Source organism: Gobio gobio, assembly GCF_949357685.1.
Source record: "Gobio gobio genome assembly, chromosome: 2".
Lineage (NCBI taxonomy): Eukaryota > Metazoa > Chordata > Actinopteri > Cypriniformes > Gobionidae > Gobio > Gobio gobio.
In genome coordinates, this window is record NC_137098.1 from 44,216,126 (window position 1) to 44,228,541 (window position 12,416).

The 12,416-nt window shown below is 35.9% G+C and overlaps 2 protein-coding genes across 2 annotated transcripts; one reads left to right on the forward strand and one right to left on the reverse strand.

The window, feature by feature from the left end:
• Positions 1-657: 657 nt before the first annotated feature.
• On the reverse strand, positions 658-6,740 carry atp6v0d1 (ATPase H+ transporting V0 subunit d1). Its single transcript, XM_079810716.1, has 8 exons — positions 6,521-6,740; positions 4,644-4,815; positions 4,241-4,419; positions 3,982-4,061; positions 3,262-3,339; positions 2,967-3,143; positions 1,979-2,056; positions 658-1,855 (listed from the first exon to the last, which is right to left on the reverse strand). The coding sequence occupies exons 1-8, from the start codon at positions 6,645-6,647 to the stop codon at positions 1,694-1,696; spliced, it is 1,053 nt and encodes a 350-aa protein (XP_079666842.1). The 5' UTR covers positions 6,648-6,740; the 3' UTR covers positions 658-1,693.
• A 3,569-nt stretch (positions 6,741-10,309) lies between these two features.
• agrp (agouti related neuropeptide) lies at positions 10,310-11,363 on the forward strand (the record flags this gene model as incomplete). The annotated part of the gene is made up of 3 exons (XM_079839557.1): positions 10,310-10,418; positions 10,852-10,931; positions 11,179-11,363. The coding sequence occupies 3 exons, from the start codon at positions 10,310-10,312 to the stop codon at positions 11,359-11,361; spliced, it is 372 nt and encodes a 123-aa protein (XP_079695683.1). The 3' UTR covers positions 11,362-11,363.
• Positions 11,364-12,416: the final 1,053 nt, after the last annotated feature.

The following is a 12,416-nucleotide window of genomic DNA, read 5'->3' on the forward strand; positions in this document are numbered from 1 at the left end:
AACCTGATTCATCCAAACTGAAATACAAAACTCACTGCACTGCGTGGGTGTTTAGAACATCTCTAAGCCCGAAGACAATTTCTTATACAGTGTTTTAAAAACACAGATAACCAGCCTTTCAACTACATGTTCAAACCACATCTGGTATTTACAAAAGACTGACGGTTTGTCGGTAAGTAGCTGGCACGGCCTTCACATGTTTAGGTATAGCTTAGCTTTTGGCAGAGTACAGAGAGCAACACAGCATTAACGCTAACATGGCATCAGTAGCCCCGGAGGCCTCTCGTGGGTTTTGGCAGACACTCATCTTTCTGTCAACTAGAACGCCACATGCTTAAACCTCTCAACACAATAGTACAATGCCTCAGACTAATTATCTTTATAAAGAATACCTTCAGTTTGTGTTGGAAAGTACAGTAAATCCTTTTGTGTTTAGTTGAATGTCTGTCTGTAGTAAAATTTAAATAGTAGAGAGCTGTAGCCAACTTGTCAAGTCCAAGCCAATCGGCACACATTGTTGACAGATGATTGGGTTCTTTGCACCATCTGGTGGTGGATAACGCAACTACTATTCAATCAAGCTAGATAATCTCCTCATGCAAAAGTGACTGTTCATTGAGCCTCTCTCTAAAACGATAGAATTAAAAAATACAAACACAGAATTACTGTATATAATTATAGATTTCATTTAGATCACTTAAAACACAGACAATATGGTTACAACAGTACAATATAGATTTAACATTGCAAGCAGAGGGCAAGGTCTTTCTTAATACTAGATCCATTAGACCTCACCAATTCAGCTGTCAATCATGAAATATGATCTACTCCATAAATTATGTCAGCACACATTTTAGCACTAATTTACAAATGGCAAGCACACAATTCTCATTTGAACAAACATACATTATGAAGAGCCTATACACACAAAAGAACATTTCCGTGTAAATCCCCCGCACTTCTCTTTTTTTATAAGGATAATCCTATTGTGCCTTAATCGTGAAACAAATGCAAAACAACTTCTCTGTAAAGCAATCATAAATCCATTCTTGCGTAAACCGTATCGTTGTATTGAATGCAACAATTACACAAGAATGGTTTTACACAAAATCTGTACTGAAATTCATTCTGCATGTTTCATGAATAAGGACAACTGTCTAGATTAGCAGTGCTCTAACACTCATCACATGTGGATACTGGATCCTCTGAGATCACGAGTTCAGAGAGTTTATAATCTGAAAATGTACATAAATAATAACGATGGTGGAATGCATGTTTTCCTAGCCTTACACAGGAAGAGTATGACACAATAGATCTCTCTTTAGTTTTGTGTTTCACAAAAACATAAACTCCCTGCATTTCTTTACTTGCAATGGGCTGTGATTGCTTTCTAGGGTGACAGAAAGTTGCAGTCACGACATTATAAAGCAAAATAACATTGACTACTTTTATAAAACGTTTCATTTAAAAAAATACTAAGTTTTGAGAGGGAATGCAAACTGCATTGCTTTGTCTGTCAAACAAAAAACAAAATGATCCTTTACTCTAATAAAGACAATCACAATGAAAGGTAAGAGTGGCATAGTGCAAGAAACAGGGAAGAGACAGAATCATCATTTTCAAACCTTAATATAACAGAGCACAGTTAATACATGCCATGTGGACCATTATCCAAGACTAATATTATGTACCATTAGAATATGGGGATGTAGTTGTCAATCTTAGCCCGGTGCCTTTGGGCGATGCACTCTGCAATCCACACAATGTTCCGGCATTCTTGTTCCTTCAATTTGACGTAGGCATAGAACACGCTAAAATGAAACTGATTCAGGAAGGCCAGCTTATTAAGTTTGACCTGTAAACACATAACCAACATTTTCCCATTAGCAATGAACTTTCAAAATGACATTTGCTAACATAAAAAAAAAAATCCCAGATTCAGTGTAGTAGCATTTTCTCAGTAAAAACTCATGCTGACCTCATGTTCAAAAAAGCGATCCTCAAGGGTTTTGTCTCCCGGGTTGCTGCCAGCACCTTCAAAGAGAAGCTTGTATTCCTGAAGCAACATGAATTCAGTGTTAACCCTCAAATCATTTTGGTGGCCAAAAATACAATAGACACACACTATGTGAACTTCACATCAAAACTCTTTGGTATAGAACTAAAAGAACAGTTCAGCCAAAAATAAATGGGTGTGTTCACACTTGTAGTTCGGTTCGCTTGGCTCGTTTGGTCCAGTCCAAAAAAAAAAAAAACAATGTTGTACTGGTCCGCTAAGCGTTTAGATCGATATCTTCAACACCGAACCTAAAGGCATATGGATACGTTCACAACCCAATTGGTCGGCTTTTTCAGACACATTGCTTATTTTGAGATGGATGTTCGGTAAGTTCTAAAACAACGCTGTGTGCTGGGCTAAATGCGCTCACTCTATGTGCGTAGCTTGCATATGATGGTATTTTGACCAGTTTAGAACTCGTGAAGAGTTTATAATGTGTGAATGAGTCAAAACAGCGGCAGGAATCTCTCCGTCAAACACACAAACACAAGCAAAGATCTGCTGATAAGAGACACAGCTCTGAGTCTTGTACTGAAATGTGATGGCAACATCACGACTATGACGAGAAAAAACAGGTATGCGTGATCATTCTGTCCTTTTTGGGGTCTCATCTTCCTGTTTTTGGTTTGTTGACATGTCTTTGGTCCGTGTTGCATTTATATTTCATTCGAACCATACCAGAGTTACCAGTGTTTGGAAGCGGACTGAGACCCATCATTCAGCGGCCTCGGTCCACTTGTTTGTGTGCGCACCAGGGTTCGGATGGCAGCGTTCACACTTATTCAAATGAAACGTACTAACAGAGCAATCGCATCAGGCTTCGTTTTAATCTAAACAAACATGCCAAGTGTGAACACGCCTTATGAAATGAAAGTATGAACACATTTAGGTCAACACAGATACCTACAGGGTAGTATTCAGCCACAGCTTTGACCTGCTCGTAATCATCTGCGCGGGCTAGCTGTGCTAGACCCTCTGGGTAGAGCTTGCCACAGTGAGGGAAAAGTTTCGCTCGGTCTTCTTTGGAAAGCTCCGTACCAAAGGAGTTAATGGTAATGATGAAAGCCCTTCTGTCTGCCTCAAACTGATACACAAACAAAGCTTTGCTTTAGTTACTAAAACACTGAAATGCATCAATAACAATTTTAAAATCCCTTCAGAATCTTTTTCATTGTACTTGTATTCTACAGACATTTATTCACCTCCAGAATTGGGCACATGGTGTCTGCGGTTGTTCCACCCAGTGAGGAACAGAACTTGTAGAAAGCTTCAAGATAAGCCTAGAGAGACAGACAGGAGATCAACCACAGCTCAGGGTTTCATGGGTCAGACTCTAATAGAAAGAATACTGACATATTTTGCTGGTAACACACCCAGCATTTTTTAATCCTACTGACCTTATTGCTAATTTGTTATTATTATTATCATCACAATTTTTTCTGTCATTATTTCTTGTTTCTTGTTCATACTTTCTTGGGCACTATTTATATATTTAATGGAGATTCTAAGTAGCTGACCAGGTTTACATTTCACTGCAAGTTGTATTCTGCATATAACTGTGTATGTTGTTGAAACAATCTGCATTGTTAAAAGCGCTATATAAATACAATTGACTTGACTATGTGACAAATTTAAAATCTTAAATCAAAACAAGTGTTTATTGCATAATTTTTCCTGCTCAACAACACTGCTGTTCAATAATGTCTTGGTAGCCAAATCTTGGTATATGCCTATACAGAAATCAACCTATCCTGAAAAATATTAATTGGAGTAAATATAGTGACTAGCCCCGGTCAAAGTTAGATCACTACCCGCACATAAACCAGCGAGTTTCTGTGTTTAAGCATATTTGTCATGTCATGTGAAAATTCCTAATGAATGTTTAAGATTTACGACCCAGTATTTTCCATCGCAAGGCTGACCTTATATAGGGTGTTGCGAATTATTTCAATGTTCATCTCATCCAAATCCTGCTCAGAGATGCAGTCCTGAAAGAAAGCAGCTGAAACAAACAGAAACAGCCTTTAACTGTGATGTTGGGATGAGCACTTTGGTATTATTTAGAACATGTTTTGGAGATTTGTGAATGCAGGCAACAAATTACAAGATTCGCCACTCGGTTACTTCCTCTGGCCTCAAAATTTAAACACAAAAACATTTTTCATATCAAGATTTTCGTACCAAGTGGTGTATCCACCAGGATGGCGTTATAGAGCTCTGCTGGAGTCTGGGCAATGTTAACGGCCTCCATCTGTTCAAAGCTGCCAAGCGGATGGCACTTGGGCACCAGCTCAGAGATGGCCCTCTGATGCAGAGTTCCAGTGATCAGAAGGATGACGTTGTCAATCATATAGCTGTATCTGAAAAAGCAGTAAGGCGGAAAATAGCTTAATAATGAGTCCGGAGCGGTGAAATATTTTAAAACGTAGAGATTAGTTAAAAATATAGCAGACAAAGCTAGCAAAAACGTTCCTGTTTATGAATATTCACTAAATCCAATACATTTGTAAAATACCGCACTATATTTGATGCCTCGTGTTGAGAATTGGCACCCTTATACACTTTGAAATCTTACTGCACTCACGTGATGAAATCCATGAAGCTGGCCAGAGGCTCATAAGACTGGTTCCTCATATGGCGGAACTCAACCACCATCTTCTCTTTCAGCTTGTCATCAATGACGGAGACAGTGAGGGGGGAGGCTTCATTTGCCAGGAAGCTTCCATAGTCAGTGCTCTGCAAATGAAGCTTAAGGTCTGAGGAGAAATACAAGCGAAACCTTTAATTTCTTAAAAAAGAAAAAAAATGTAAATCCAAATTCTCATTCTTCAATTCTAAAGGGTTGTGCTCTGGAAATAATTTATATTTAACTCAGAAATATGTTTACACAGTTTCCAGTTCCCTAAAACACAGGAAAAAATTCCAAGCGAGTCACTTGCCATTGATTCTTAAAGGGGACAAAATTAGCTACAAATCTTTTTTTTTTTTTTAAACATTGCATTCATTTTTGGGTTATTTTAAAAGTTCTTTAATTGTAAAGTGTGAAATGTTAGGCTGTAATACAGCATGTGGTTTAAACAGTATAGGAAATATAAGTAAGAAAGAATCTACAGAATGTTAAGAAATTAGTTGTGAGTAAAAAAAAATTTTAATTCAAAACATAGAGATGAACAATAAAAAAAATACAGAAACATATATTTGAGTGAAAAGTTAAAATCATGTTTTTTGTGTTGTTTTTTTTATGTATATAATTTAAACTCTCCCAAAAGGATTGCATCTGATTGAATTGATAAAATAAATTTAGCAAGTTTTCTTCCAATTTTACAGAATACACAGAAGTTGGAAACATCAACAAAAGTACCAATTTGGGAGCTAGTTGGATCAATAGTTTCTTAAAATGTACTCTTATTTTGTTAGAAATTCAGTATTTATCAGGGAGTATCAACGCTCTTTTCCAGTGAATACTGTAAAAATTTGTTCCAGTAAAATTTACATCTAATGGATGTGTAAACTAAATTATGCAATTGAAATAGATGTTTATTATTTCATTTTTTTTATCAAGAAGCCAAACTCCATCCAATAAATTTTGGTCATAATTATTTTTCTCTCATTAAAGCAAATGTTTGTTGTTGTTGTTGTTATTAAATAAGTAGAAGTAAACTTCTGGAAGAGTAAAGTCATAAAAATATAATTATAATGCCTTCAGTATAGAACTGACGTCATGACACATTGTATCACATGACCAGCACCATCAACTATAATTGCTCAAATGAGACCTGCATCTTTCGTTTATTAAAAAAAAAAAGACATATTTACTATTTATCCCGATCATTGCTTTAAAAGGATCGAAATCTATCACGGGCCGGTCTTCATATAAAAACGAGGTTGAAATCAAAACCGATGATGCCCTGGTAACCACCAGTCCGTCAGGTTAAACGCAGGCCTTTTAAATGAATACTGTACACTAACTTACATTGTATGTTCTAAATAGATCCGGGGTTTAAACATCTGCGCACAATCATGTAAAATAAATACGTAAATAAACATCAGAAAATAACTGATACATTCAATGTTGCTGACAGCAGTTAGCATGTATATGTATTGCTCTTAAATTAGAAAAGTAACATAATATAATAATCAGAGGGCTTCATTTGTTAACTTAATACCAGGGCATAGGAACATGGGGAATATAAGGATGTAAAAACTGAACTTAACCTGCTGAAGGGGATTTAAACGCTCGGGGGATCTGTGCTGGCTAAAGAGACAAGCTAACTGACATTAGCTGTGCTGCTGTTATATAATTTATGAGCGAGATAACACAGCAATGACAAAATACGGTCTTGCTGCATATTCAAACGGCGATAAATGTCAATAACGACACGCAACTGCATGTGGAAATGTCGAAAATGAAAACGGACACCGACCAGATAAGCTAGCATCCTACACACACATTCGACTCACCTTCCAGAGTTTCACACTGAACAAGGTTCAAATAATCCGCCTGAGATAAAATGCCAGCCTTAAAACCTCTAACCAATCCCTCCAGATAACCATTATCCACATTAAAATATAATTCAGAGAAAGGCATGGTGGAAAACAATAAGACGAACTGTGTACTAGCTAAAGAAAAAGCAAGCTGTAGCTCTATAACGCAGTCTTGAGTGACAGCGCTGTCCGATTCGTAAATGATTTGTTTTTCAGAGTCGGATCTTTTTGATGAACTATTTGAACAGATTCACAAAACAGCGTCTGGATTTTTCAATGAGCAGAATACTGGATTGTTTACTACTTGATTGTATGGCAGTTTAATCAACAAACATACGAAACAGTTGGTTGAAGTAAAAATCGATGTAAAGACATTTTAATTTTGTTTATTATAAATGCAAGTTGTAATTTCTAAATTACTTTATGTATTATGAGCTGAAGCCTAGCTGTAATAAACTAAACTGGGACACTACAACATAATAATACACAATAATTCACAACTATTAATACAATTTAATCATTAAATAGTAATAACTAGCAAAAGATACGACGTAAAACCATCAGCTAAGAATCGTTTTGAAGCAAGAATCTTTCAATCAAGCGGTTCGAAAGAACCGATTCTTGGAAATGAGTCAGACTTCCCACAACTGAATGAGGGAAGTTGCGAATACCCGGATGTACACACACACACAAACGCGCGCATGCTCATGTGACTGCGCACCTGACCGTCAGACTTTAAACACTGATCTCAGACCAGGCGTGCGTCTCAATCAGCGCCCTAGTTCAGTAGTCAGAGCACTGATCAGGGAGTCAGCCCAGTGCCCTGACTACTGACTGAGTACTGAACTAGGGAGCTGACTGGATTGGGATCCCGCGGAACCCAACGGAAATCTCGCGGGAGCGGCCGGTTTTAACCAGGAGTGGTTGGTCAAAAAAATTTTCAAAGCAAGGGTGAGAATTTCTCCACTTACAACGATGAATATGGTATTTAGCAAGTAGGAAAACAATGTCTGATGTTGAACTATTTAAACCATCAACGTAAAACAGAATATGGTAGCTAAATGCTAAATACAGGGATGTTTGACATGTTTAAGGTTAGCCAGTCTCGAACATCACTCCAGAACCGGTGTGAAATGGAACAGGTAAAAAAATAAATGTTCTAGAGATTCATCAGAAAAATCACAAAAAGCACACCCCGCCTTGTCACATTTAAATCGCTTATGAAGAAAATTGGAAACTGGATACATTTTGTGACAAATTTTAAGATGTGTTTCTTTGACCTTAAGTGGAATTGGCAATTTAACATAGTTCAGAAAGGTCAATAGACACAGTTTTTATTATAATCATGAAACAATTTGGATTTAAAAGCATCCGTAGGTAGCAGCCTTATAATAAAACATTTTTATCAAGTAATTTATAAAAAAAAAATAATAAATTAGGCAATACAGGAGTGACATTAGAGTAAGTCAACGTATTTTGAATTAGGTGGATCAAGGCTAGAGGAATAGCTTTACAAATTCTTTGATACTCTCTATGAGTACAGATTATATTATATCGTTCCACAACACATATGAGTCAGTAAAACACCTTTAAAATCCATCAAGTCAATCACAAAGACAATTCCTTTATTAAAATTTTGAATAAACTTTGAATACTGATTTTCTGTTTACAAGTATTGATCTATTATTCCACAGAACTGAACTGTTTGGAATAAAGTTGTGTGTGAATATCATTTTCCAAAACAATAGTAGGCCTATTTGACTATGAAATTTAGACAACGCAAGTGGAATCTTATTAATGTCAAAATCACATCTCTATTTGCCGCGTGCGTAGCAAAAACGGAGTCAACATATGAAGTTCACCGCAGTCGATCAGTAACATTATCTTCCTTTATAGCAGGCTAGGCGAAGTGATTATTAATTGTAGTATTAATTGTTTTCTTTTTGATATATAATTAGCTACGCTACGTAAACATGATATCTGTAAGGTTTTTATTTTCTATTTGTTTTATATTTAATTTGTTTATTTTTTATTTATATTATGTGGACCTCAAACTAAAGATTTCACATTAATTGTTTGTTTGTTTGTTTGTTTGTTTGTTTGTTTGTTTGTTTGTTTGTTTGTTTGTTTGTTTAAATTAATGTTTGGATGTAAATGTTTTGGTTGCTCAGCAAAATTCATTTCTTTGAATTGTATAAATTATATTTACAGTATGCACCCATCCACCACCAAATTAACTATATGTTTTTTGTTTTGTTTTTTCCCCATTATTTAAAGGGCACTGGCTCTAAGTATAGTGCACTCAGACCAGCTTAAAGAGGACCACTGAACATTGCCTAACCAACCTATAAGTTAAATGGAGAGATTTGTCCAGATGATGGTGTTCACTGGAAGATAATGTATATTTGGGAGAATTAATAGATTTCGGTGAATTTGTCATTGCCCTCTGATAAATTATTTTTGCTGCCAAATTAAATGTTGATAAATTGTCTTCCCACTGAAACACTCAGTCCATTATTTCTTCAAATATGCGGTTTATATTTTCCAGAGAGCAGGATATGAACTGAAATCATCTTAATTCAATATTAGACGGCTAAAAGCATGTCATGGTTTAAAATAGCAGCAATTATTTGTTGATGAGAAGTCTGGTGACAGTTAAGCACTACTCACATTATATACATATACATATATAAGCGAGGTTGACCATATGTCCTTATAGAGTCCTTATAGATCAGTCTTTCAATCAACTAACAATTATGACTTGGCCTGAATGATTATCTGAATGACACATAGGTTTCTGTTAAATACACATTATAGTTTCCACTTATAAACAATTCAGACCAATCTGACCGCACAAAGGTAAGTACTGAAGTTCTTTCTCATAAACAATTTGATTCCACACAAATGGATGCTGTATTGCGTCATAAGCAGTAAATCAGCAGGCTGAAGTCATCAGCTGATTGTAGATGTATTAGCTTCATAATGAAGTGTTTACTGGTCAGTTCTGAGCATTAACTATAGGATGAGCATGACATAAATGTAGTTAGTCTGAAGTACAAATGCAGTGCCCAGCTCATGTTTTCAAGCGTTTAACCGATTACTTTACCAAAAAGGGTTTTAAAATACAGAACCATGTTTCAAACTTCACTAACTAGCAATTAATTGTTCATACTTTTCATATTATTTCATATATTTAACATATATAGAACATTTTAAAATGTGAAATAGGTGTTTTCAGATTTTGTTTCTTATATTTCAACATGTTTTTTATTTTAACATATTCCAGTAATGTTACATCAGTCACCATCATCCAGAATATTCTGTTTATTTATCTGTTCCTGTTTTGATGTGTTGTTTTTTGTGGAAGTGAAGTGGTTGCGCCAGGCACAAGAGACCACACCTCCATCCACTGATCAGCACCATGTGTCCCTCACCTCCCACCTCAAGGAGCCCTATAAATCAAGGAGTCTTGTGCAGACCCTCAGCCTGGGACGTGGAACACTGCAGGTAGGTCAAACCTACTTACTTGACTTACACATTTGCAAACGTACATAGATCCAAACACATACTGTATGGCAAATAGATGGTGCAAATACGAAAATACACATATTCTACATGCTCACAAACATATACACAAGATTCCAAACAATCTTCAGTCTGCATTTTCAATCTGTATTTTGTTGACTGCACTCTCTTTTTCAGTGAATACAAACAGATCACTAAAAGTGTGGCTGAAGTCTATCTTGTTTTTGAGTTTAAATGATTATGATGCTGAACACAGCGATCTTCTGCTGGTTTTTGATAAATGTCATGGTGATGGCATCACATCCAAACCTGAGACGTAGTGAACACTCTTTTGCTCTATCTGACTCAGGTAAGGTTTCCTGTCTGATGTTATTTTGATTGATTTATTTTCATTTATTTTGTTATTTCTTTTTCTATTGATCATTTTAGACGGCCCTATCTTTCAAAAAGATTTATTGTTCATGCATTTTAATGTGATTTAATACAGTACAAATGTTCACACATATCTTATATGGGATATTTTACCAGAATTTAACTTTTTTTTTTTCTAAAATGTGGAAAATTAAGTACAATTTAAGTTAATTTAAGTAAAATAATTTCAATTCTTAAAGTGGATACTATTTTATCTTGACATTATCTTTACGTTTTGATCATTATGGGGAGTACACAACATTTTTCTTTATTGTGTAAATCCTGTTTTAAATTAATGGATACAGTGGACTATTTTTTTTGTGTGTGTGTGTGTGTATTTGTACACACATTTGAGTTTTTTTATATCATAGACATACTACCTGTAGTGGAGCACCTTGAAATAAACTCTGCAGAAGAAAAACTGCTAGAAGATTTTGGATCCTATGAAGAGGTGGTTAATTTACATTTGGCTTTCATATTTAATATCATGTGACTTACAGAATGTATGTGTACCATCAGTGGTTTGTGCCTCAATGTGGTACGCCAAATGACAGTGCAAAAAATATTGAAAGAATGTTCCTTTTATTTAAATTAATTATAGGTTTATTTTCATGTTTTTTTTTTTCTTTAATATGTGCGCACTATAAAATGTTCCTCTGTTGAAGTATTTTTGTTTGGTTTTGTTGCCATAACTACAGGATCTGGGTAAAGCTGTACGGCTGCAGAGAAGAGGCACACGCTCCCCTAGCCGCTGTATCCCTCATCAACAGTCCTGCCTGGGCCATCACCTGCCCTGCTGCAACCCCTGCGATACGTGTTACTGCCGTTTCTTTAAAGCCTTCTGTTACTGCCGTAGCATGGACCACACCTGCAAAAACTAATATGCATAGAGCCAAATTCTACCCTGAAATGGCTAATGATGGCTTAAAGTTTACAGTTTATACAACTATAGAATGTATATGTGGATAGTGCAAACATACAGCCTTACACTATCCACAGAGAAGTTTAATATAGACCAAACAAAATGGTTAATAATTTTGAATAAAGCTGTACAAAGCATATAGTGCACATTTGCTCTTAACACTTCAGAGTTTTATTGCTGCAGTTTAAGGTGTAATTTTATTGCAATTTTAAGGTCAACTCATTGTCTGAAATATTTTGTATATACATTCAATAAACTCTTATTGCAGATATGTAGAGTATTAACTGAAAGAGCTACAAAAGGTATCAAACCACCTGACACCAAGCACATCACACATACACTGAGAGGCAGAAGAAAAACGGAGGGGGAAAATAATAATAATAATCTATGCTTGGAAAAAGAGGTTACCAAAAAAACAAGATGAAGAACCCAGTTACAAAACAACTAAACCAGTAAGTAGCTCAAAAAAGGAACTCAGGATATCGTCTGTCCACAAAAAGCGAGGAAAGCAGGTAATATCTCAGGTATAATAAACTTGAAACAAAATACACAGTCACTTCTTAGCCCACGCATAGAATCCAAAAACAAAGTAAATATCTACAAGTCCTTTCAAAGCGTTCTCAGCAAAGAAGGTGAGTCCATGAAACATTTCAACAAGTGAGTGCAAGTACAAAGGGGTGATAGGCTTACAACTTAATCAATCAATGAAAAACCATGGAAGAACAGGGTATGTTTACATGACAACAACAATGTACTAAAAACAGAAAAGTTCTTGCTTTGCGTTTTTCGAGACAACATCGTTGTCAAAACGATCCCCTTTCACACAGATCGCTAAATTATTATGTATGCCAGGCCAGTAGTTGGCGATGTCACTTTGTAAAGAAACAGTGTCATGACGGCCCCACAGACAGGCTAAACTCAAGGCTAAGGAACAAAATCTCGTATTGCGGAGCTAAGCTAGGGGGATACTGCTTTCCTCGAGAATATGAAGCAAAATTTCATCCTTTTATCACA

Bases quoted from the DNA above. Each gene is read 5' to 3' on its own strand.
- atp6v0d1 (XM_079810716.1), bottom strand. From the start codon at position 6,647: ATGCCTTTCTCTGAATTATATTTTAATGTGGATAATGGTTATCTGGAG. The intron at 4,816-6,520 runs GTGAGTCGAATG...ATTTCTCCTCAG, and splicing joins TCAGTGTGAAACTCTGGAAG to ACCTTAAGCTTCATTTGCAG. The intron at 4,420-4,643 runs GTGAGTGCAGTA...CTGCTTTTTCAG, and splicing joins AGCTTCATGGATTTCATCAC to ATACAGCTATATGATTGACA.